General features: G+C 42.8%; 4 protein-coding genes across 4 annotated transcripts; all 4 read right to left on the reverse strand.

Moving 5' to 3' along the window:
- Positions 1-181: 181 nt before the first annotated feature.
- pcsk9 (proprotein convertase subtilisin/kexin type 9) lies at positions 182-6,561 on the reverse strand. Its single transcript, XM_051376925.1, has 12 exons — positions 6,112-6,561; positions 5,108-5,299; positions 4,157-4,289; positions 3,928-4,061; positions 3,670-3,811; positions 2,950-3,146; positions 2,686-2,869; positions 2,412-2,582; positions 2,172-2,320; positions 1,931-2,096; positions 742-908; positions 182-659 (listed from the first exon to the last, which is right to left on the reverse strand). The coding sequence occupies exons 1-12, from the start codon at positions 6,283-6,285 to the stop codon at positions 465-467; spliced, it is 2,004 nt and encodes a 667-aa protein (XP_051232885.1). The 5' UTR covers positions 6,286-6,561; the 3' UTR covers positions 182-464.
- A 2,307-nt stretch (positions 6,562-8,868) lies between these two features.
- On the reverse strand, positions 8,869-10,585 carry bsnd (barttin CLCNK type accessory subunit beta). Its single transcript, XM_051376937.1, has 3 exons — positions 10,132-10,585; positions 9,949-10,025; positions 8,869-9,186 (listed from the first exon to the last, which is right to left on the reverse strand). Exons 1-3 carry the CDS (start codon positions 10,306-10,308, stop codon positions 9,075-9,077), a joined length of 366 nt encoding a protein of 121 aa, XP_051232897.1. The 5' UTR covers positions 10,309-10,585; the 3' UTR covers positions 8,869-9,074.
- Positions 10,586-10,713: 128 nt separating this feature from the next.
- On the reverse strand, positions 10,714-14,520 carry si:dkeyp-51f12.3 (uncharacterized protein LOC107988041 homolog). Its single transcript, XM_051376936.1, has 3 exons — positions 14,389-14,520; positions 13,701-14,046; positions 10,714-11,574 (listed from the first exon to the last, which is right to left on the reverse strand). Exons 2-3 carry the CDS (start codon positions 13,964-13,966, stop codon positions 11,415-11,417), a joined length of 426 nt encoding a protein of 141 aa, XP_051232896.1. The 5' UTR covers positions 13,967-14,046; positions 14,389-14,520; the 3' UTR covers positions 10,714-11,414.
- A 2,589-nt stretch (positions 14,521-17,109) lies between these two features.
- Positions 17,110-21,349, reverse strand: si:dkeyp-51f12.2 (uncharacterized protein LOC100151460 homolog). The gene is made up of 2 exons (XM_051376934.1): positions 20,555-21,349; positions 17,110-19,322 (listed from the first exon to the last, which is right to left on the reverse strand). The coding sequence occupies exons 1-2, from the start codon at positions 20,869-20,871 to the stop codon at positions 19,085-19,087; spliced, it is 555 nt and encodes a 184-aa protein (XP_051232894.1). The 5' UTR covers positions 20,872-21,349; the 3' UTR covers positions 17,110-19,084.
- Positions 21,350-22,051: the final 702 nt, after the last annotated feature.

Consider the following 22,051-nt stretch of genomic DNA (forward strand, 5'->3'; position numbering starts at 1 on the left):
TGGATACCCTATAGTTAGGAACTGTGTATTGCCTGAAGCTCCTCATTGGATTATAGACACATAACTGTATTGTAAGTTGTCATAAATCTTTCTGTTCTCATCGCATTCACTTGAATTTATGTGTTAATCAGTTTGTAAAGAGCATGTAGACAATATGTCAGATAAATACAACACACACACGTTTATGACAGCTCTCTTTATTATAACTGTTTAGTAAAAGATACAAAAATATTTGGTTACATTCTACAAACTGTAAATGGTTTAAAAATATCTAACAAGACAGAACTAGATGAGGCAGCATATGTAAGTCTGAGGCGTTACTACAATATGTGGAGCGTATTTTGACCTAATCCTAGAATTGAAACACTCACAAACAGCTTTACACAAGTGCTTACAGTCACTGATAAAGGATGACAACATTAGAGACATCTGCATTAGAGAGGAGGTGTTGGTGTGAGACCAGATCAGTGAGGAGTTGTGGTGGGCTGCTCTGGCGGCCTAACGCGACAGCAGACGGCGATACCTGCTGCCCCATCGGCTCCTGTAGCACTGCGGACACGGCAGCTGTTGCCCTTAGCAACTGGCCCCAGGGTAGCAGAGCCCTGAGAGATGGCGCTACAGTCTGTCAGAGTCCAGCCAGAAGGACAGGACACCTCAACCTGCAAGAGAGCAGAAGCCACGTTAAAGGGTAAAGGGCTGGGGGAAAGTTCTATCCAAGACATTTCTGTGTAAACTATTTACCTGGTCTTTATCCGCTGATATGTTTTCCAACAGGTGGCACTCCAAAGACGGAGCATGGCAGCACACGGCATGTGACGTCACCCCATCTTTCACAACACAACGTTTCCGGTCACCGTGATGTGGACGGGAGTTGGACGAGATCTCCGCAGTGGACCAAGATGTACAGCCTAGAGAGAGACGAGCTACATTCTGAACTGAGCACAAACAGAAGTAAACTTTGAAGTATTGCCCATTAGCGATTGTCAGAGGAGCACTGACCCATCCTACACACAGGGATCATCATAAAGGCAATAAATGAGGAAGATAATGTAAAGTAACAAACCACTGAAGTGTGATAACGGCCTTTGACAGCCCTGCTCTTTATACTGCACACATAGCTGGTATTTATGTTGGCATGGAGAACATTTTCCTTTCAGAGTGATTGCCATGGTAACTAGCATAATTGTCCAAGATGTTCTAAATACAGCCACATCAAAACCATGTACTCAGCTTAAAGGATAGTTTATGTACAGCATTGAAGTTACTTCAACAGTTTTAAAGAAATAGTTTGACATCGTTGGAAATATGGGTATCTTTACCTTGTTGCAGAGAATTATATGAGAAGATTGATGATGGCACTGAGTGATATAATAAATATTTTTATGGGGATTTTAATTTGATCATTTACTGTAAAAAAAAAAAAAAAAATTTAAAGGTTTCCGATCATTAGCGGGACATTATTAACTAGTTGCTAGTAGGTCCAATATGTCAGCTTTGAAAAACAGTAAATTTGGGTTTTTTTTAATAATTATCCCTCTAGAGAACTCAACATTTTTTACTAGCCCATAATTACCTTCACTTTATTCTGTATTATAACTTGCTAAAGTTAGATGTGTCATAATAATACATAAAAAAAAGAAAGTATTATACCAATAAAATTTTAAGCCTTAAATCAGGTTTGAGTTGAGCAATTACTAGTTGTTTACAAGTATTAATAAGCCTGGGGGGAGGATCTTTCTCTTTTAAACAGTCGAACATAAGGTACCCTCCCCATCCCAGTACGTTTCGTACAGTCTCTAACCTGCTGCTGGCTCTAACTTCATATTTTAAAAATGTCAAACTAATGCTTGAAATTCCACACAGAAGAACAGCGACAGCAGCTGGACAGGTGTGCTCATTTAAACTACAGCACATGGTATCTGTGACTTACCGGTCAGGTGGTGCTGCGGACTGACACACTCAGCATCTTGTCCGGGCTCAGGACTAGCATGGACCTGGCACTGCAGACCACTTATCACACAGCAACGCGCCACAGCATACACACCTTTACCCCCCGGCCCATTGTAGGCAAAACACTCCATTTGCCCGCTGTTCACCTGTAAACACGGGGTGAAGGGTTTTAAACAGTAGAAGGTTTTTTAAGTGATAAGAAGAGGTCAGTTTGAACTCACAGTGATGGTTTCTCCAGCGTGGACACCGTCAGGAGTGTAGCTGCTGCAGCTCATCATCTCCTCCCCCAGACGACAGCGACTGATAGCCCTGTCAGTATTCGTGACCCCTGACCTCTCTGACCACACTGACCGACACAGAAGCTCCTCGTCTGGAAACCCGAACAGACACACAGTGTGAACCCCTCGCCGATGCTGCTTGTGTGTGTGTGTAAGAGGGTGTAAGTGTTGTTAGTCACTAACCTGTGCTGTTGGCGGGAGGCATGGCTGCCACCAGGTTTGGGGTAATCAGACGATGTGTGTCAGACAGAGAGAGGAAGTTGATTGTGTTGCTGATGGAATAATGCAGCATCATCTGCAGGACCTGCACGGGTGACACGTTCTGATTGGATGACAGGATCACTGCTGCTATACCTACATAAAAAACAAACTATAAGTCACTTCTACTGGAGCTACACACACAGACTGCTTTGTTTTTCGTGTGTGCATGCGAGCGTGCGTGCGTGTGCGTGCATACCAGCAGCATGTGCAGCAGCCTGCGAGGTTCCACTACGGGAGGTAAAACAGGTGCTGCAGTCACTACTGGCACTAACGATGTCATCACCGGGTGCAAACAGATCAATACAGCGGCCAAAGTTGGTGCCACCTGCTCCCTGAGACATGAGCTGGTCTGCTGAGTTGACTGCGCCCACCGTGATGACCTGCACACGCAGAAGAAGTTACAGTAAGGGTTGTGTGTGAATGCATCCATCAGGCTCATTTAGATAAAGTGCTATGTAACCTCAGGCTCTGAGGCAGGTGAGTAGAGGCAGGCATCATCTCTGTAGTTCCCCGCAGCAGCAATGACTACAGCTCCGTTAGCCACTATGTCCCGACAGACTGTGTTTAATGAACGGCTGAAACCGCCGACAAAAGGCAGCAAAACAACCACAGCATCCACTGGACGGGCCAATAACATTGCTCGGATATACTCCATACCTGAATGGGAAAGGACAGGGTTGTTCAGAAAAGAAAATGCTGCTGTTGAAAAAATAATGACCCACTCTTTCCCTTTGCATTTGTGTTTCTACATAATGGCTGTATGCAGCAGCAGCTTTTCACACCTGCTTTTCATGTAAAATGAGTACTATAAATTGGCTTGAAGTGTAATCTGACAGGATGTATAAAAACGCAAAGAGCTGCTTATTGAAGGCATATATTTAACAGTAAATGGACCATTATATAGCGCACTATATAGACCACTCAAAGTGCTTTACACTACATGCCACAGTCACCTATTCATACATACATCACAAACAGAAACTATTTCATTTCAATTCGGGGCTCAGTATCTTGCTCAAGGACACATTGACATGCAGTGGGAGGAGTTGGGGATCAAACCGCCAACTTTCTGATTAGTAGACAACCCACTCTATCTCCTGAGCTATGAGTGGTAAAGTGCACCAATGGACAACACATGACACATAATCTCTAGTCAGTAGTGCACAAGTGGGAGTCCTACCTGCCAGTGCTCCTGACACGGTCCCTTTCCCCTGACAGTTCAGCACACGGACCAGGTTAACACCGGCACCTCGAGCGACACCAGAGTCCGACCCACTCACAACCCCCGCCATGTGTGTGCCGTGACTGTCGCACTGACTTGCCTGCAGAGGAGAGATGGTGGAACATGATACTGAAACAGATCCACAGGTGTGAAACCTTTGCTCCTGAGCTGCAAAGGCAAATGAGCACGTATTGTTGAAGTATTTCTGTGTGTAACCTGTCTATGAACTCTGACTCCATCCTCTTCAGGAACGTTGTTAAAGTCTGTGATGAGCACTCGTCCTTCAACCTCTCTGTGAGAGCTCTGAACACTGCCATCCATCAGATACACCTCCGCTTTCCCTCCATCATCTAGAGAGGACAGAGGGCAAGTGGATTTGAAATATAATTTGTGTGTGACAGAGAGACAGACAGAGAGACAGACAGAGAGACAGACAGACACTCACTGGGTGGCCTGTATGTTCCATTTTCAGAGGGTCCACCATGAGGCCGCAGTAACCTCTGCAGGTTCCAGGGGGCGCTCTGAGCAAAGATGGACGAGTCCTCCTCAATGTAGTGGACATGAGGGAGCTTCACCGCCTGACAGGAACAAAATCAACTTTTATTGTTTGTCTAAAGCAAAACAAAAGTACAGGAAGTTGATGAGGGTGAACCTGTCCACCCACGATTGTAACCCCTTTTTGATGGTTTCATGTTTTATTTTGGGATATTAATCACAGTGTTTCTCTGTTATGGCTGAAGATGCTGCCCCTCTTGTGACCCTCTTACTTGAGGGGGTACCCCAGGGGTCTTTCCTGGGTCTCCTATCCACATGATAAGGCATATCACCCACTGACACAATACAGACATTCACTGTTATCCAGGTGATTTGCAGCTGTTCTAATAAAGCTCGGTACTACTGACACGTCTTCAATTTTCTGGATGTCCAGTTGATGTCCTCCAGTTGAATCAGAGCTACCTCAGCAATCTTCACAATTTATCTATTTTTAAATTGTTATGCTTGTTTTACTGTAAAGCATGTTGTTGTATAGATAAAGCAATGTATTTGAAGTGTGATATCATAATTGCACAAGTAATGCAGGTTATTATTATTATTTGTCATTTATATTTTTTACTTAATTTAGATTAATTTGTAGAGGTTATTTTGTTTGTTTTGTTTTGCACACTGAAGAGTCTTCCTTTATTAGTGTCAAATAAGCCTCATTACACCCACAGTGATTTAAAGAGGTGAAAACAAAAACCTTCAAACGGGTGAATATTCAGAATACTTCTAAAAACACAAATAAATGCAGAAATGTTGATATAAGTTAATAGACTGATTCTGATTGCTCCATTAGAATTCTGATAGTTGGTGTCTTCACATTGATCAGCGACAAGAAGTTAACCGCAGCAGTTACCAGGTGAAGGACGTCACTGCTCATCTTGACCAAGAAGCCGTGCAGAGCTCCGGAGTAGGTCTGCAGCATCTCCAGCAGGTAGCCCCTCCTGGCCGCCTTGGCCCTCAGTCTCCTGATGGTCCTCTGCACGTGAGACTCGTGCGTTCCCGGACGCAGGATGACCAGGTACTGACCGGGCATGCGCCACGCCGCCTGAAGCACGGCACGGAGGACATTTAGTGCAGGTGCAGTGTCCCAGTGCATGTACAAGAGTAATGAGGCATGCTCACCAAAAGTTTTTAAAAATGTCACTCAGTGCTGGTTATAATGGAGAATAAAGCGTTTAATTTCTGCGCCTGGTTGCCTCACAGACCATCGCTGTCCTGATAATGCTGCACACATAAAAAGAGATTTCCAGGTTCTGAGCGTGCATTTAAATGTCGGTTATTCTGTGTCTCCCTGCAGTGTAGCTTTATTTAAACTGGACCAAACGATCAGTCTGCAAACAGGCGGTAACGGGCTGTTTGCAGAGAAGATGCGCTGACCAGAGGTGGGACGTAACTAAGTACACTGAGTAATCAAGTACTGCGCTTATACTTTACTACATTTTATGTTTCTTTATACTTCTACTCCACTATTTCAATGGGAAATATTTTACTTTTTGCTCCACCACATTTATTTGATCCATTTATTTACAAGTTACTTTACAGATTCAGATTAATAATACAAAATATAATCAACAAATAAAATATATTATTATAGATTAAGATACACTGTAATTAGGATTAAAGTGATCCGCGCATTTATCAGTGATTATAATCCAATAATATAATGTACTTTCTAATTCTGAAATAGGCTTTTACTTCCGGTACTTAAAGTATATTTTTCTGCAAATACTTTTGGACTTTTACTGGAGTAACATTTGAACGCAGGGAGTATTGGCACACTGGGGTAGTCTACTGCTACTTTTACCTGAGTAAATGATCTGAGTCCACCAGCACTGCCACTGACACAGTGAATATTACCTTGTTGCACCTGAGGAACTCAGCAGCGGGCTCGGCTCCGGTTTCAGGTTGAGTCCCGTCCTCGCGGATCAGGTCCAGGATCATCTCGTCGTCCTCGGGGTAGTCCTGCGCGCTCACGGTCAAAGATGCGCACAGACACAGAGCCCAGCCAATCCAGCCAGAGGTGCGACGCATTCTTCAAACCTCTTGGACTGTTTCCAGTGAACCGATTCAGGAGAACTATTAAATTACCCAAATCCACTAATGAGACTTTTATTTCTGTCTCTGTTATCCAGATGTTCTGTGTCTCCGACAGCCGCGCGTCCTGTGTGCCCGACAGTCAGATAACGCCTCCAAACATCTATTCTGATTTTGGGCAATTTAAAAAAAAAAAAATCGAACAATTGATTCTTATAATTCAAGGCGGGGACTGCTGACGTCTCCGGGGCTCACGCCACCGCTTTTGTATCGAATGATTCTCCTCCGTTAAAAACACCTCTTACTGTGGAGAGTCATGTTTCATGCTCCCCTCCAACCACCCTGTAATTATTGCATGTCAATCTTAAAAAACACTTCCTCCCAGTTCAACTTCATTTGTTGATGATGTTTTAACATCTGCACTTAATGTGAACAGTGTGAGTTCTGCCTGCAAGTGCAGATACCTTTGTTATGTGCATGTGAGACTTATTTTGATTATTTATTAATTAAATTATTTAATTTGGTCACTTCTGTTTAAAAGGTGCTGAGTTGTGCTCAGAGGTGTAGAGAGCTTTTGTTTCTCTCTGTGTCAGTTCAACTTTCTTAAAACAGTAATTGTATGTGTGTTCCATACAGTGGAAATGAAAACTGGAACAAGAGAAGCTAGTTATTAAGACATATAGTGCACTTAAAGGGCCATCTCTATACTCAGTGTACTCAGTTTATGAAAACTGTTACACAATGTCCTCCGTGGCTCTTGGGGAGCTTTGTCTGAGAAAATAACCCTGATGATGTCATTGGGGCTTGAGAGGGCTTTCACAAATGTGAAATTTCGTAGAGTAAGAGCATTATTTTCAATGGAGAGTGAACCAGAGCAGCACACGCTTTAATGATATTTCCATCTGATTTTGCAGCAAAAGTTCAACTAAATTTAACTTTGACCCCAAATATGTATGTTGACCTCTGGAGTGCACATCCGGCATTTTGGCATTGACAGAAGGCTTAAGTAAGGACTGCAACAATCTTACTGTAGAGGAGAATGACAGAAAAGCTGATTTTGTGCAAGCCAGGGGGACAGGGGCTATTTGTTTAGAAAATGAACATTGTGATTGTTTACATTCTGATGTATTTCATAGCATTAGCAGCTTTGTGTCATTATGTGCATACACACTTCACACAACAGCCTTTACCTTTAAAATAACTAAGGTTTTTGGCCACTTGAGGGCAGCAAAACAAGCTATGACTGAAATATTAACCCTATAAAGTCTTAATGATAAATGTGTTGGCATGGTAGTGCAGTGGTTAATGTTGTCACCTCACAGCAAGAAGATTTTAGGTTTGAATCTGTGTGGCGTTTGTGCCCGTCATTGTCAGCAGACTCTTAACTGGTGTGAATGAATGTGAACACGCTATAGACGTGTTTCCACAGCAGGAACTTGCAGAGAATAGTCTTCTATCTAACTCAACCCACTGCAGGGACCAGGGTCTAAATTAATCATTTTATCCCCCAAAAAGTCCCTGCCCAGGGATAGCACTTTCCAAAAGTGCAGGAACTTTGGCTTTCAGGGCTGAACATTTTTGATTGGTCGAGTATTAAAATGCTACTACATTTTATTTTATTGATTTATTTTATTTGTTGTATCACACGCAGAAAGTATGTGTAAAAAGAGCCATCGCTTTCTCATGTCAGCAAACTAATAAATAAATAATGGGCTGAACTAACCTTTTAGTTCATTGGCAAATAAAGCCAACGCGGAAAAAACAAAAACTGCAGTTCCTTAAAGGGTCACTTGTGGCTGGCGACAGAAGTGAGTTAAGTTAGTTTAAATTAAAGTTGTGCATAATTAAGGGCATGCCTGCTTTGAGTAACAGGTGGGTTCTGTCACAGGCTTCATTCGGCCCGTCTCAGCTCCACCCACGGTCCACCTCTTTGCCCATTTTTGGATTAGCTGGGAGCCGACAGAGCCTGCATCAAAACAGTGCCATTAAAGGCACCATGCGGAGTTTTTGACCACTAGGAGCGCAGATGAGCAAAGTTTTTATGAGTTACACATTTCTGTTTGCAGTTTCATGGTATTTGCACAGTTGGTAGCTAATGCATTCAGTGTTAGGCCTGAGGGATACATATACTACATTTTGGTGAGTAACACTTAATGTAAACTGCTTTAGCTCATTTGTTTACAAGAAACTCATCAGGGGAGCTTTAAGTTTTTCCAATCGGGGTTGAATTATAGGATCCAGCCTGTTTGCTCATTCCGAACATTAACTGAGGTAAATGTACTTCTTGAGAAGAATATATCTACACAGAGCCCTGAGATTGAGTCTTGATGGTTTTAGATGAGGCAATGACCTCACTAGTGTAACACACACCACTAGTATTTACATAATGTGTAGAAACTTTAAGAGAGCAGGTTGCTAGAATAGAGTTATATTATGGGGCCAAAATACTTTGTCTTAATTGAATTAATGTACCCCAATGCAGTCTCACTGTGACTCAGGCATACTAAACCTACACACACACACACACACACACACACACTCCTTCATATAGTAAATAGTGCCATCTGCTGGACCACACAATACACATTCAGCTTTATTAACTTAACACTGACACAAAGTAAAGTATTACACTATCAGTCACTTCCATAAAAACACATTCAAACAGCACCATGTGTGCTGTCATTAAGTAAAAGACCAGAAAAATTAGAGGATATTTTCCCTGTCCTGAGAGCAGTGTGGTGGAGTGTGCTGATTGGACCAAGTCCTCTGATGATGGCGTCACTCCCTCAGACCAGGTGCAGCGTGGGACAGCTGTGACACTGACTCTTCAGGGCTTCGGGAAGAAGTCTGCTGCTACTCCACTTTTGGCCACAGAAACCTGGCAGAGTCTCAGCAGGCCTAAAATTAAATCAAAACGAGGGAAGGAGGGAGAGAGACAGAAATAGAGGTCTAGCTCTAGTATTTTGTCCTCATTTTATAACTTTTTAATCTGGGGGGAGGGTTTCGCTGAGCATGCATTTCTTTATCTGGCTTTTGAGCATTCATGTAGTTATAGACGCTCACATGCAGGAGCTGCAAGGAACAACCTAATTTTTCACCCGCTGGCCATAATACTAACTGAGTGCTTTCATGAAGGGAACATTAATGGGAAAGGGGAGCGTTACTCATTCACTGTCTCCACCCTCATGTTTCCAATAATCTCCACTTATCAGTCACAACCTTCAGGCCACCAGCTCTCCTTTTTCTTCTATTCCACTTTTCCTCTCCTCACAACTCATTTCTACTTCCCCCCTTTGCTCTGCTGCCATAGCCACTCCATTACATCACCATTAATTTTCCTGTAACAATAACAAAATTAGTATCTACAGTGTATTAGTGCAGATACTTCCTCCCCTCAGACACATTACACTGCTGCTGTCGCCATTTCGCCCACTAGATGATGGTCCCTTAGCATCCTGAGATACAGACAAACCGCAGGGAATAATTAAGGCCTGGATGAACACCCACTTGTCTGTGGGCCATTAGGACAATGTGTGTGTGTGTGTGTGTGTGTGTGTGTGTGTGTGTGTGTGTGTGTGTGTGTGTGTGTGTGTGTGTGTGTGTGTGTGTGTGTGTGTGTGTGTGTGTGTGTGTGTGTGTGTGTGTGTGATGAGACAGTACCTTTCATCTTTTGCTTGAGCTGTAGCACACACTAGATCCTCTAGACTTTTCTCCTGAATCTCAGGAGCCAAAATGACCTAACAAACACACACACCCCACACATTACCAAATCTATTTCTGAGTTACAGCAGTCACACATCATTTCCTGTGTCTGTCTCCCTGACACACACAGTCTGTATCTACCTTGGGATAGCACTGGCAGAGGCTCCACACAGTCCCGACACACACCATGCCGACACCCAGGACGCATATTGTGGCATAGATGTGCGGCCGCTCTTGAGTCATGATGAAGAGGCCGACTGCCGCCACGCACAGACCCGCCACTATCAGCCCGTACCGATATGGTTTCCCCTCTACCATGGCTGTGACCGCCACTGGCTGCTGAAGCTCAAATTTAACTTAAAACTCAAGCACCTGTCATGCTGTGAGGAAAGACTTGCCGTTGTTCTGCATGAGGGCTTGAAGGTGAGGGTTAGGGTTCCACGCTGCTGGTTATTACAGCCTGCAGACAGCCGGGTCAGGTCAGGTATAAAATTGCAGGTGTGTGTGTGTGTACCTGATAGGTCACCTTGCCTCAAGGCGCTGGCCAAAAGGAGACTTGCAAACGAGCTTCTAAACAGTATTGAGTCAAGCGAGCGTTTATGTTTGGACATGATCTTAAATAAGTTGACATTTCCCTCCTCCGCCTTTTTCCGGGGTTTCCCTCTTTAAAATAAACAATCCATTACTTCTAAGTGCAACACCGCCCACAGAGAGCCCTGTAGCTATTCATTAACTCAAGTTTATAGTAACATCACAACATAGCACGAACAGTGGACATTATACAAACACCGGATACAAAGCTGAAAGATAAATTTCACTGTTCTGTTTTTTCATTTTGCTGTCACCGGTTAAGGCACTTTGCATTGGAGTGAGCTGTCTATAAATCTCGTATAAAATTATAAGAGGAAAGAGTGCAGATACAAAGAGTAGCTGTGAGGAAAGTTCTTATCATGTTTGAAGAAGAGTGCAGTGCAGCCACAGTAGTAGGTCACATTAAATTCAAGCAGGCCAATAAAAATATCCTAATGAGATGTCTGCAGGAGGCTTGCAGCCAAGCTGTTGACATGATTCCCTCGACTTTGTTGTAAAAGTTACATAATGCTGGTCTCAAGAAAGGCCCTTGGTGTAGAGAGTGTTAGAGCAGTTGTGGTGATCATTTCAATTCCTTTCACAATCAATCACAACACAGTTTTAGTAGACACAGAGGCCACAGTGGGGCACAGTCTGTACAAATATGAAGTCTTTAACCAGCTGCAGTCTCTTCCTGTTTCTTGGCTTGTGTTTGGGTTCAGGGCGGCTGTCGGAAGGCACAGAAGAGGCCAGTGAGTTCGTCCATAGCACCGACTGTTCGTTCAAGGTTCTCGCTGAGAACCAAAGACAAAAGGCACAGATGCAAATTACATATGTCCGCCAGAGTTGAGAGGTTAAAGCTGCTCGCTGTGCTCCTGGCTCTTCATCACTGTGTCGTAGGATGGAGGTGGCTCCATAGTCCAGGGTGGAGGGGTGGATGGGAGAGAGGGTTCAGGATCTGGTATTCTGCTGACAGAGTCCTCTGACATCTCCCGACGAATTCGGTCCAACCTCCTGAAGAGAGAGAGAGAGAGAGAGGCAGTGAGAAGTGTACTAAACTTTTGGTGCTTACACTGCAACCAAGGGCCAACTCCTTTCAGTGATCACGCACCTCGGCTCTTTTAAGTGCTTACACTTATTTACACTTTATTTCAGTAAATTCTCATTTCTCTCATTCTTTTATTATTTCAGCTAGGGATGCACCAGTTTTTTGACTGACACCGGCCTATCGGCAAACAAGATGGCATTCACCGTTGTCAGTGGTCTGTGTTTATCGGTTGTGTCGCATCAATTTTGCACTTTGCGATATTGGAGAAATAATCACTTGTGTTTTCCAGCACACCGCTGTGCTGCATGCAGCAGCACGGACAGTGTGCAGCTGTTCAGTGCTGCGTCTTACATCTTGGATGAGAAATCGAATTAGCTGCAACATGGCAGAGATGCTTATCTGTAGATTTATTTGTCTCCCTGGAACAAAAGGGAGAATAACAACCAAAAAAAAAAACAGGCTATCGGCCAAATTGCTATTTTAAACATCGATATTGGCCCAGAATCTCCCAATCGTTGTATCCCTATTTTAAATACTCTTCCTACAGTTCATACTCTTTCAGCGGCTACTTAACTCACAGCTTTTCCACCTTTTAAAGCTTTTAATGCATTTCAGATCCCAGCTTTCACACATTTCCTTCAGGAAATGCATTCTGTTGTTTGCATACCATTCCCCTGCCATCATTTAATTCATCATTCTCCAATCCCTCAAACTAACATTTTAACCAAAAAGATAGTCTGAGTTTCATCAGGAGGGAGAAAAATCCTTGATGATGGAAACTGTGCTCCTGGTGTCTCTTCTCCTCAGTGCTGGACAATGAGCAGAGCATGTCTTGTTGACATTTGCAGGGCTATTGTAGATTACCGCAGACGATGCCAGAGGCAGTCTGTCAGCCACATGCATGTGTTTCTGCTACTTTCTTCATGACCTACTTCTATAATCAGTTCATACTCAGAAAATCGGTTCCTTTCTGATTCTCATAAGTCCAGTGTTTTCAAGTTCCTAATGTGTTTCAGTGCGCTTTGTTAAAGTGTGCGCTGTGACTAATATGTGGTGATGTGTCCAAGAGATCTGTTCAACAACAAGACCGTTTGTCAGCTCGTCTCCCTGGATGGTGTGTTCTGGCATTCGTCTGTATGCGTGTTTATTCATCTTGAACAACACAAGGGAAGCCTGAAAAGTTCTTCGCTCCAATGTTTGAGATAGAGTGATTGGTTTATGTATCTTTAAAAAGGGGTTGTCTAACTCTGCACTCTGCCAGGGGTCTCCAAACCTTTTAATCATGTTAGCCTGGCTCTATGAGTAGTAATATTGGTGGATCAAACCCCATTGGTCCAGGCAGAAATATGCCAACATTTAGGTACATTCATGGTTCCTAATGAATTTGGTGATCTCATGACTTTTTCCTCTAGCCCCACCACAAGGTTAATTTTTGGTGAGTGAAATATCTTGACAACTATTGGATGGATTAACACAAAATTTGGCACATGCATTCATGTCCTCCTCAGTAGGAAATGTAATATATTTTGCGATCCTTTAATGTTATATTCAGCACCACATTCAGGTCAAAATTTCACTGTCCAGTACTTATCTTATAATCTTATAAATATCTTAAATATCTAGATGTTTTTAGACTTTAAAGTGACATTTCCATCATTCTCAGCTGTACTTTATGTTTAGTGCTAATTAGCATGCTCACACACTAATATAAAATAATCATATCTGCTGAACATCAGCATGTTACCATTATCATTGTGGGCAGAATGCTGAACTTGTATTGAGATCAAAGCATCACCATGCCTACTGCCTACAGAGCTGCTAGCAGACTTTTTGTCTTGTGAGATGTTAAAAGGTGTGAAACTAACCAGTATTTCATGAAAAAAGATAAGAGAAAAAGTAAAAACAAGTAAATAAAATCTTTCTTTCTTATCCCATCACATCCTTCTGAAGGAAACCACTGCTCCCTGCTATCCCACACTCCTTTGACAGAAACAATAAACCCAAAAAGATCTGGCTCTAGCCTAAAGCCCCCCCACCCACACACTTTCTTATATGGTTTAGCCTTCAGTCATGTTCCTCCGTGCACGTGTACCTTTGTATAGCCAGGGCCTGCTGCGGGCTGAAGCGCGTGCCTGTGCGCGGGTGCAGGAGGAAGTGTCCGGGCACTGCCACCTGGAGATTCTTCATGGCCATGCAGAGTCCACTGACCAGCAGGCCCACGCCGCCCAGGCTCATGAACAGCCCGACTAGAAACAGAGGGCCCGACTGCTGGGGCAGGCCCAGGCACAGGACCATGACCCCCCCAGCGGTCATCAGCAGCATGCCCAGACAGAGCAGTGTCCTGGGGGGGAGCGGCATCTCCGGAGCCCCCTACTGCTTTCTAGAAACTGACTTCTTCTTCCAGCTAAAGCAGCGCCTCCACTTCAGCAGCAGCCAGTCTGCAGGAGAGAGAGAGGAGAGGGCTCAGATACACAGCATCCACTGGGAGTGTGTGTGTGTGTGTGTCTGTGTGTGTGTGTGTGTGTGTGTGTGTGTGTGTGTGTGTGTGTGTGTCTGTGTGTGTGTCTGTGTGTGTGTCTGTGTCTGTGTGTGTGTGTGTGTGTGTGTGTGTGTGTGTGTGTATGTGTGTGTGATAAATAGAGGAAGAGGGAACACGCAAGCAGAAGGAAAAAGGGAGCAGACTGCAGGGGTTAATAACACGCACATATGCCACATGTAAATCATCTCTGCGCGCCAGAGTGCGTCCGTGCGGGTTTCCACAAACATCGACCCCCCCCTACCTGATAGGGAGTCGCTGTTCAGCGGATACGTGGACTCAAAGCCTGACCATCTCTTTTCTCCTCTTCTTCAACTTTCACTGCGCTCATCGTGCCCGTATGGCGTCCTCCCCAGCCCCGAAACCCCCCCCCCAAAAAAAACCCGTCTCTCCGCTTCAGTCCTTGTATCCTGCGCCCCCGCCGCGCCTCTCTCATTCTGTGCTCCACCGCCGCGTCGCTTTCTCTCCCCGCACAACAAGCATATCCGGTTTTTTGGAGTGATTACGGCACCAAAAATCTGTTAGAGAGGAGTTGATGTCGCATGTGGGCCGGGCACTGTTTGGTTTCCATCTGGTCACAGCAGCAGAGCCGTGCAGTGTGAGGAAGTGTTTTTTTGTTTCTTTATGAGGAAGGGTTTTTCAGTGACGAGGAATGGAGGGGCAGGGCGGGCTGAACATTGTCCCTTTGCCTCTGTTTGGGCAAGCTGTTTGAGAGAAATATATGTATGAGCAGATAAACTGTGCAAACACACAAAAAAAGCAGAGTGTTGTTGAGCTGATGTGGAGCTCTGCTGGGGGTGGAGCAGCATAGTCTTCACAAGCCTACAGGAGGGGGGCTATAGGAGGACATGACTGGCTTAATATTGTATTGATTATGAAAAAGCAGGAGAGGAGGTTAACGCGCAGCGCAAATCTTTTATCAACTTATTATCTTATCACTTGGCTGCTCATGATCTCTCCATTTGTGACAGCAGATGCCTCAAATATTGCAACTATGGACTAAATCTGCCTTTATCCTGTTACTCTTAAACTTCTTCAACTTGAACTTGTAAATATCTCTTTAAATGTCCCTGTAACTATCTACTGCTACTACTCTTTTCTCTTCAAATCTGATCACCTATATTAAATGTATCCAAAAGTGCCACCCCCACCCTATTAGGGCAACAGTGTGTACTGTGGGCATTAAAACAACTGGATTTTTCTTTTTCTGTAAAACAATTAATAAAAAAAAAATTATAATACAAATACTTGTTTATGCTGTCTTATTTTTCTTGAGGTGAAAATGCTCTTTAAAGTTGTAGAATTCACTTATTATTAATTATTTTTCATAATCTTAACAAGGCAGAGCCTGTGGCCCACCATTTAGTTTAAGTTTTGGCCCTCAAGGGGAAAACATTTGGACACCCCTGCTGTAAGAAAACATACAGTACAATATGATCGGTTTCCCTATGTAACAACTCAGTAAAATGTATTAAATATATTTCATGAACCTCTGTCTTCATTTTCTGGTTGTGGTTCTGTGTGGATCTTCAGGAAGCAGTTGCAGTCGGTTGTAAAACAGAGATGGGAGATCACATTTCTGCAGTCTGCCTATGAAATACAATATACAATATTTGTGTGTCTGTTATTATCTCCTGCTCCTTTATATTCCACCCATTGCTAAATGTTTAACACTATCATAAATGGCAAATATCAATCACTCTTGGTTTATGAGCGATAATTTGGCTCTACAGCTGAGAAACCTACAGAACTGCCTTTCAAACCCAATGGTGGGATCTGTTCTCACTCACCGTCCTCACAATCAGCATGATGTAGCACTCAGTCAGGTTCCTTTCACACTTTTAGACTATAAAATATATCTGTGTCCATTATTACCTGTGGTTATTAGTAGATGATAAAAACACAGACTACAGAGTGATCATTTTACTTCATACTTACTCCATCGTTTGCCTGACAACTTTAGGGACTTCTGGTCCGTGTTGGGTTGAAACCTGAGGTTCAAAGGCCATTTGTTGAGTTTGAAAACACCAACTGAGAAACCAGTCTCATCACAAATAAGATAAAATGCTCTGAAACTCCTATCTTCTGATGGAGATTATGTGATATGATCAAAAGCTCCAGGGCAGCTGCTAAATGGACCTCGTGGAGAGATTATTTTCCTCCTTATACTGCATGTGCATGCATGTCCCCACACCTAGGAGGCTGAAACTACATTGAAACCCAAGACACATTACCTCAGATTGAGATATTCTGAAGTGCTGTGCATCATTTCATCCACATTTCCCCCAAATTCAGCCCATTTTACATATTACATCCTAACACTGTAGCAATAGATCAAATCCTCAGATCACACTGTGTAGTGTGAAGATGAAGACTTGATATTCACTTGCTGCAGGTTTCCAATAATCCTTTTTGGTTAACGAGTCTGATATTGTGTCATTAATCACAGATTTATTAAATAAAGTTGAATACATTAAAAACATTGCGCAAGGTGCTCCCTTGAGTTGACTTTTCCAAGAGTAAAGCATGCATAGAGGTATAAAAGGAACAGTCCTGAACAACACGGTGGATCATCTGTAATCCTGTGATTCATATCAGCTCTCCTGTTGCAGCTGTGCTATGTGTGTGTGTGTGTATGTGTGTGTGTGCGCGTGCGTGGCGCGCATCAGAGCGGTTGAAATCAGTCGTCCTTGTGCTGTCAAAGATCACAGCAGTGTATTTGTGGTCATCAGTTCAGTGCAGCATCTTATTTTAGAGGTCATGAAGGCTGTTGGACTTGAACACAAATAATTCAGTATACAGTAGCCCCCAAATGAAGGCTGACAATAATACATATGATCCATCATTGTATTCCTTTTTGACAAACTTCATGAGCCAGTATTTTGCAACTGTGAAGAAACAGCAGTTGATCAAGACTGCTATGTAAAACAAAAAATAATTAAAGGATCATTCTCGCGTTTTTGCATAGTTTTACAATTGTTTATTTACAATAAATTACATACTTGGATTTTTGTGCATTTCAAATTTGATTAATTTCATTATTGTGTGGTTAAAAGTGATTATCACATCATCTTGATTTCTTTAATTATTTGTGATTAACAAAGATTTGTTATACATTTGATTTCTTTCATTTGGTGCACGTTTTTCTCGAAGGAGTGTTCCTTTTTTTGTTTCCACTGAAAAAGAAAAAAAAAAATGAACTAAAATCCTCCTGGTGCAGTCATGTCCTGGTGGGAGCTCCAATATGCAAGATTTCCACAACTGAGAGATGGCTGCCAAAATGCACTTTTCTCTCAACTTTCATGTTTGACTTTTTTCATTTGTTGTATATTCCCACCAGCACCTGAATGTCTAAAGAAGTTTTAGAAACAAGTATAGATTTTACTTAGATTAATGAACTTCCCCAAAACATGTTTAAAGTCTCTGCAAGTTGATTTGCACACTGCATTGAAATATATTGATATTAATGAATGTTTGGAAGTAAGAAAAAACATAAAAAAAATTACAAAAAAGAATGTACTGTAACATGAATTTTAAAATATGCAAAAACACTGATATGATCCTTTAAAATAAAGGGCTTAGTTACAGTAGGTCAGGTTGTGATACTTAAAGCTCAGGCAGTGTTGCCAGTGAGCTGCAGCGATCTAGAGAGCAGTGGAAAAACTCATATGGTCAGATGAGTCATCGTTCCCCCCCTGCTTTCAACAAGCTGATGAGTACATGTGTGGCACACAAACTGAAAGATGTCTACAGGCCTGAGCGCTAGTTTCCTAAAGTGAATTATAATATCCATCCTGTGACGAAGCATGTTAATCCTGATGAAAAAAACATTTGTTCAAGATTCTGACACAGAGAGCAAAGGAGCGTTGCATTGTTTGAAGGACGAGAAAACAAGGAAAATGGTCCTCTGCTCTCACCGGGGTAACCCCAGAAAGGTGGATTATCCCATTATCTAGATTTGTTGAGCTGACATTAAAGGAAATCCTGGATTTCCTGTGTGCTTCTGTTACCATGGCAACTGATGCCCTTAAACTAACCTGTATGTGGCAGGTTAACGTGCTCTTAACCGCTGCCTGTTTCAGGCTCCAGGTGACAGACTGCCGTTACCAATGTTAGGCGCACCAGCTTAATATAATAGTTAGAATCAATAAGTAAAGGTTATTTGAAACAAGGACTGCAGTTACATTTTTCAACAGATTATAAAATAAGCATTAATCTGTGTTAGCTTAGCATCAAGAGTGGAAGTCATAATGAATTGCCTAAAAATAGTCCTCGCAAAAAAAACATTTTCTGAACAGATTAAACAAACATGGTGTAACTTGAATTAATGAGCTTTAGAGAAAAGAGTAGGTATACTTTGTTAGTTTTAGATATAGCCGAACTAGCAGTTCCCAGTCTTCATGCTAAGCTAAGCTAAGCTAACCCTCTCCTGGATGTAGTTTCATATTCAATAAACAGACATGAGAGTGGTATCAATATTCTCAACAAACTGTCAGCAAGAAAGCAAATAAGTGAATCTCCCTAAATGGCGAACTATTCCTTGAACGTCTAGAATACCAGCCTGATCTCAATCCAACTGAGTACCTGTGGGTGATTGAAAGAATATTATCACATCGCTTCAAAACAACACTCAAGATACAGTAAAACGGTGGCTCGTAGCAGCCACACTCTCTATAAAGACAAAAAGTGTCTTGGTGCTTTATGTTGGTCTGATAAGGCTGAATTTGGTGTAATCCACCTTTAATTTCTCTATATATTTAAATATGCATTTACACCTTCTTTGCACTAACAGAAAACTCAGGGGAAATGCATGCTAGGACTAGCACTGGTCAACAGCAGAAAGAAGCATGCTTCAAGTGTTTGATAAAATGAGTCTGAGTGAAAGCCCCAGTCTCGTGCCTATTCATTTTTTGGTCTGATGAGGTCCCCATCGTCCACCGTCACACCTCAAAGCTGATCTCTCTTGACTGTCCGAACAGGGGCTCTGTTGCCAGGTGTGTGTCTGAGTATGCACGCCGCAGGTGTGTAGAGCTGCACGTGGTCTTGATGGCAACCTCATAGGGAGGCGGGGGTTCCAGCCACGGAGGAGGGTGAGGCGATGGACTAAACCCCCCAGGGTCCATTGGAGGGTAGTCGAATTCCTCACCACGAGCAACTTGCCTGTGGCGCTCCATTGTCCTGCGCTCGAGAAAACAGTGGCAGTCAGAAATCATGGGAAAACACTTTATGAGGCCAGAGCAAACACAGACGTTCAGAATAGTCATGAAATACAGGAACTGGATTTCACTAAAGTAAAACGGACATCTTGGTTGTGCAGGATGATGCAAAGCCATGGTCTGGTACCATGAGCCATGTATACACAGGGTTTCTTTCCATAGGTTTACTTAGCAGGACCTAATCACCTGTTTTGTTTAAAATGAAATCCTGAATCCACTACTCTGTGTGGTAAATATGAAGCCACAGCTAGAAGCCTGCTAGTTTAGCTCGGCATAAAGACTGGAAACATAGGGAAACTAACCTGGCTCCGTCCAAAGGTAATACAATTTACCAGTACTTCTAAAGCTTCCTAATCAATAGACATAGACAATATCTTGTATCTTTAATCCCTACAAAAAAAACAAGTGTGAAAAAACAACAATTAACCATCTTATTGGGTTTCCCATTCCCAAACAAGAAATAGTCGTATACATAACCCCCATATTTGTTGTTTTGACATTTTCTGAGCCGGGCTAGTTGTTTCCCCTTGTTTCAAGTCTTTATGCTAAGCTAAACTAACTGCTAGAAGTAGCTTCATATTTAGCATAGAGACATGAGAGTGGTAGGAATGTTCTCTAACTTTCTCTCTCAGAAAGCAAATAAGTGTAATTCCTAAAATGTCTTCCTATTTTGTAGTAATTATATTTAGATAGCTGCGTGTCCTGCCTGTGGGCAGCGTTAAATGGGATACAATCAATCCAGCACTGTACCATCCAGGGCTCAGCCTGCAGGAGGGTACATTTTGGTCACTCAAGTTTGAAGGATCATATATTCTTGAAAAATGTATGAGAAAGGAAGTCAAAGTGGACATTTATCTTGAAAAGGTGCAACAAAATGAACAGCTCTGTCTCTGAAGGCCCCTGCAACTAATTACTGAACCTATGATGTCATCAAATATAGAGCCAACCATTGACAGTACACAGTACTACAGGAAGACTGAATCAGACAATATGGCACTGCGGACAGTCACAGTGTTTCTAAAATCTATTCTTTGGGTTAACTAAACTGGTTTTCTATGAATTGACATGTAATAGACCTAAATCAGCAGTTGAAGTCTCATTTTCTGGCTTCAGGATCAAACTGGCCATACTTACAAATACAGACTGACCAGAGCAACAGTAATACATCTAAACTGTAATTTTTCCCCCACCCACCTGGGCAGAAACACTGACTGGGACTCTGGGAAGCGGCTCCCTGGCGGTGTGAAGAGGGCATGGCTGCCGAAGTTGGGGTAGTCGTTGTATGGATAATGTGGACACTCTGGGTCGAACTCCCGCTGGTTGTAGTTTGCGGCACTTTTGCTGTTCATGGCCCAGAACAGCCCCAGGATGAGCATGACCACCCCAAGCACCACGCAGCACAGGGAGAAAGCCTGCAGGCGGCTCTGGGACGAGGTCAGGAAGGCTGTGGAGCCCCCGGTCACAATGAGGAAGGCTCCGATGAAGATTGCTCCGTGGTGCAAGGAAGGCATCCTCCTCCGGGACCGTAACTGTTTCTGAGGTTACTGTAAAGTCTGGGACCGGCAGGGAAGTGTCACTCACGTACAAGCAGCCCCGCAGAGTGCGCTCCCCATGCGCTCTGACACTGACCAGACATCCAAATAAATGACTCCACAGTCACAGAGGTCCTATTATGACAGGGAAAGGCTCAGTGAATCTTACTTATGTGTTCCCATAATGTCCATCTCCCATACTGTTAGAAAAACTGCTGGTGATAAAGTCCAAGTGATAAGTCCTCACTATGTAGATCTCCAAGCTCCGGAAAAAGTGATCAAATGAATGGTTTGTTGGTAAATAAAGAGAAAATCAGCGATGAAAGCTTTGATGCGTATCAGGCCAATGTGGAGTAGCTGTGTTTATCATCAGGGCAGATGGACGAGAGGACGGCAGAGCCCATTAAGAAATCTTTACTGGCGCCCCACCCTCCCTCTGTCTAATGTGTCTGAAGGGTACCACTTTAGCCCTGTGTGTGTGCGTGTGTGTGTGTGTGTGTGTGAGAGAGAGAGAGAGAGAGAGAGAGAGAACATACATGTCCATACTGCACATGAAACAGAGTGGAACATAGGCCTACATCAACAGACAAAGATGCTTTTGTGCCCTCATATGTTGTTGGGTTTAAAATTTAAATATAGAGCTGAATTTTTGGCACTTTATTTGCAGGCCAGAGACAGTTAACAATCCTCTTCACAAGATCAGTCGTAACAGCATCCCTGACATGGAGTGATTGCAGTGAATCCCTGCAATGTTATTTATAGTAATATTAGGCTATCTGTTCCAGTACTTGTCATTTTTTGTGATTTTGTATCTGATTTTTTTATCAGTTTTAGCAACCTGGAGAGAGTTTATACTTAACAATTTGAAAGACAAAAACAATTAGTGGAATATTATAGGCAGATTAATTTTTTTATAGATTGGGTAAGCTGTATTAAAACATTTTAGACCAAATAAAACAAAAAAAAAGATAACCAAAGTTGGCTATTGGTGGCACCATCAGTTCTTACAATTCAGCCTAAAAGGGAACATGAATGTCTGAACCAAAATTCAAAGCAACCCATCCGACAGTTTTCAGTCTAGTCATGCTGGCTAAAAATACAATAACATTTAGATAAGCATATAAAATAAATGACAAAAAGTCCAAACAACTAAAAACAA

Source organism: Dicentrarchus labrax, unplaced genomic scaffold, assembly GCF_905237075.1.
Source record: "Dicentrarchus labrax unplaced genomic scaffold, dlabrax2021, whole genome shotgun sequence".
In the NCBI taxonomy this organism is placed as follows: domain Eukaryota; kingdom Metazoa; phylum Chordata; class Actinopteri; family Moronidae; genus Dicentrarchus; species Dicentrarchus labrax.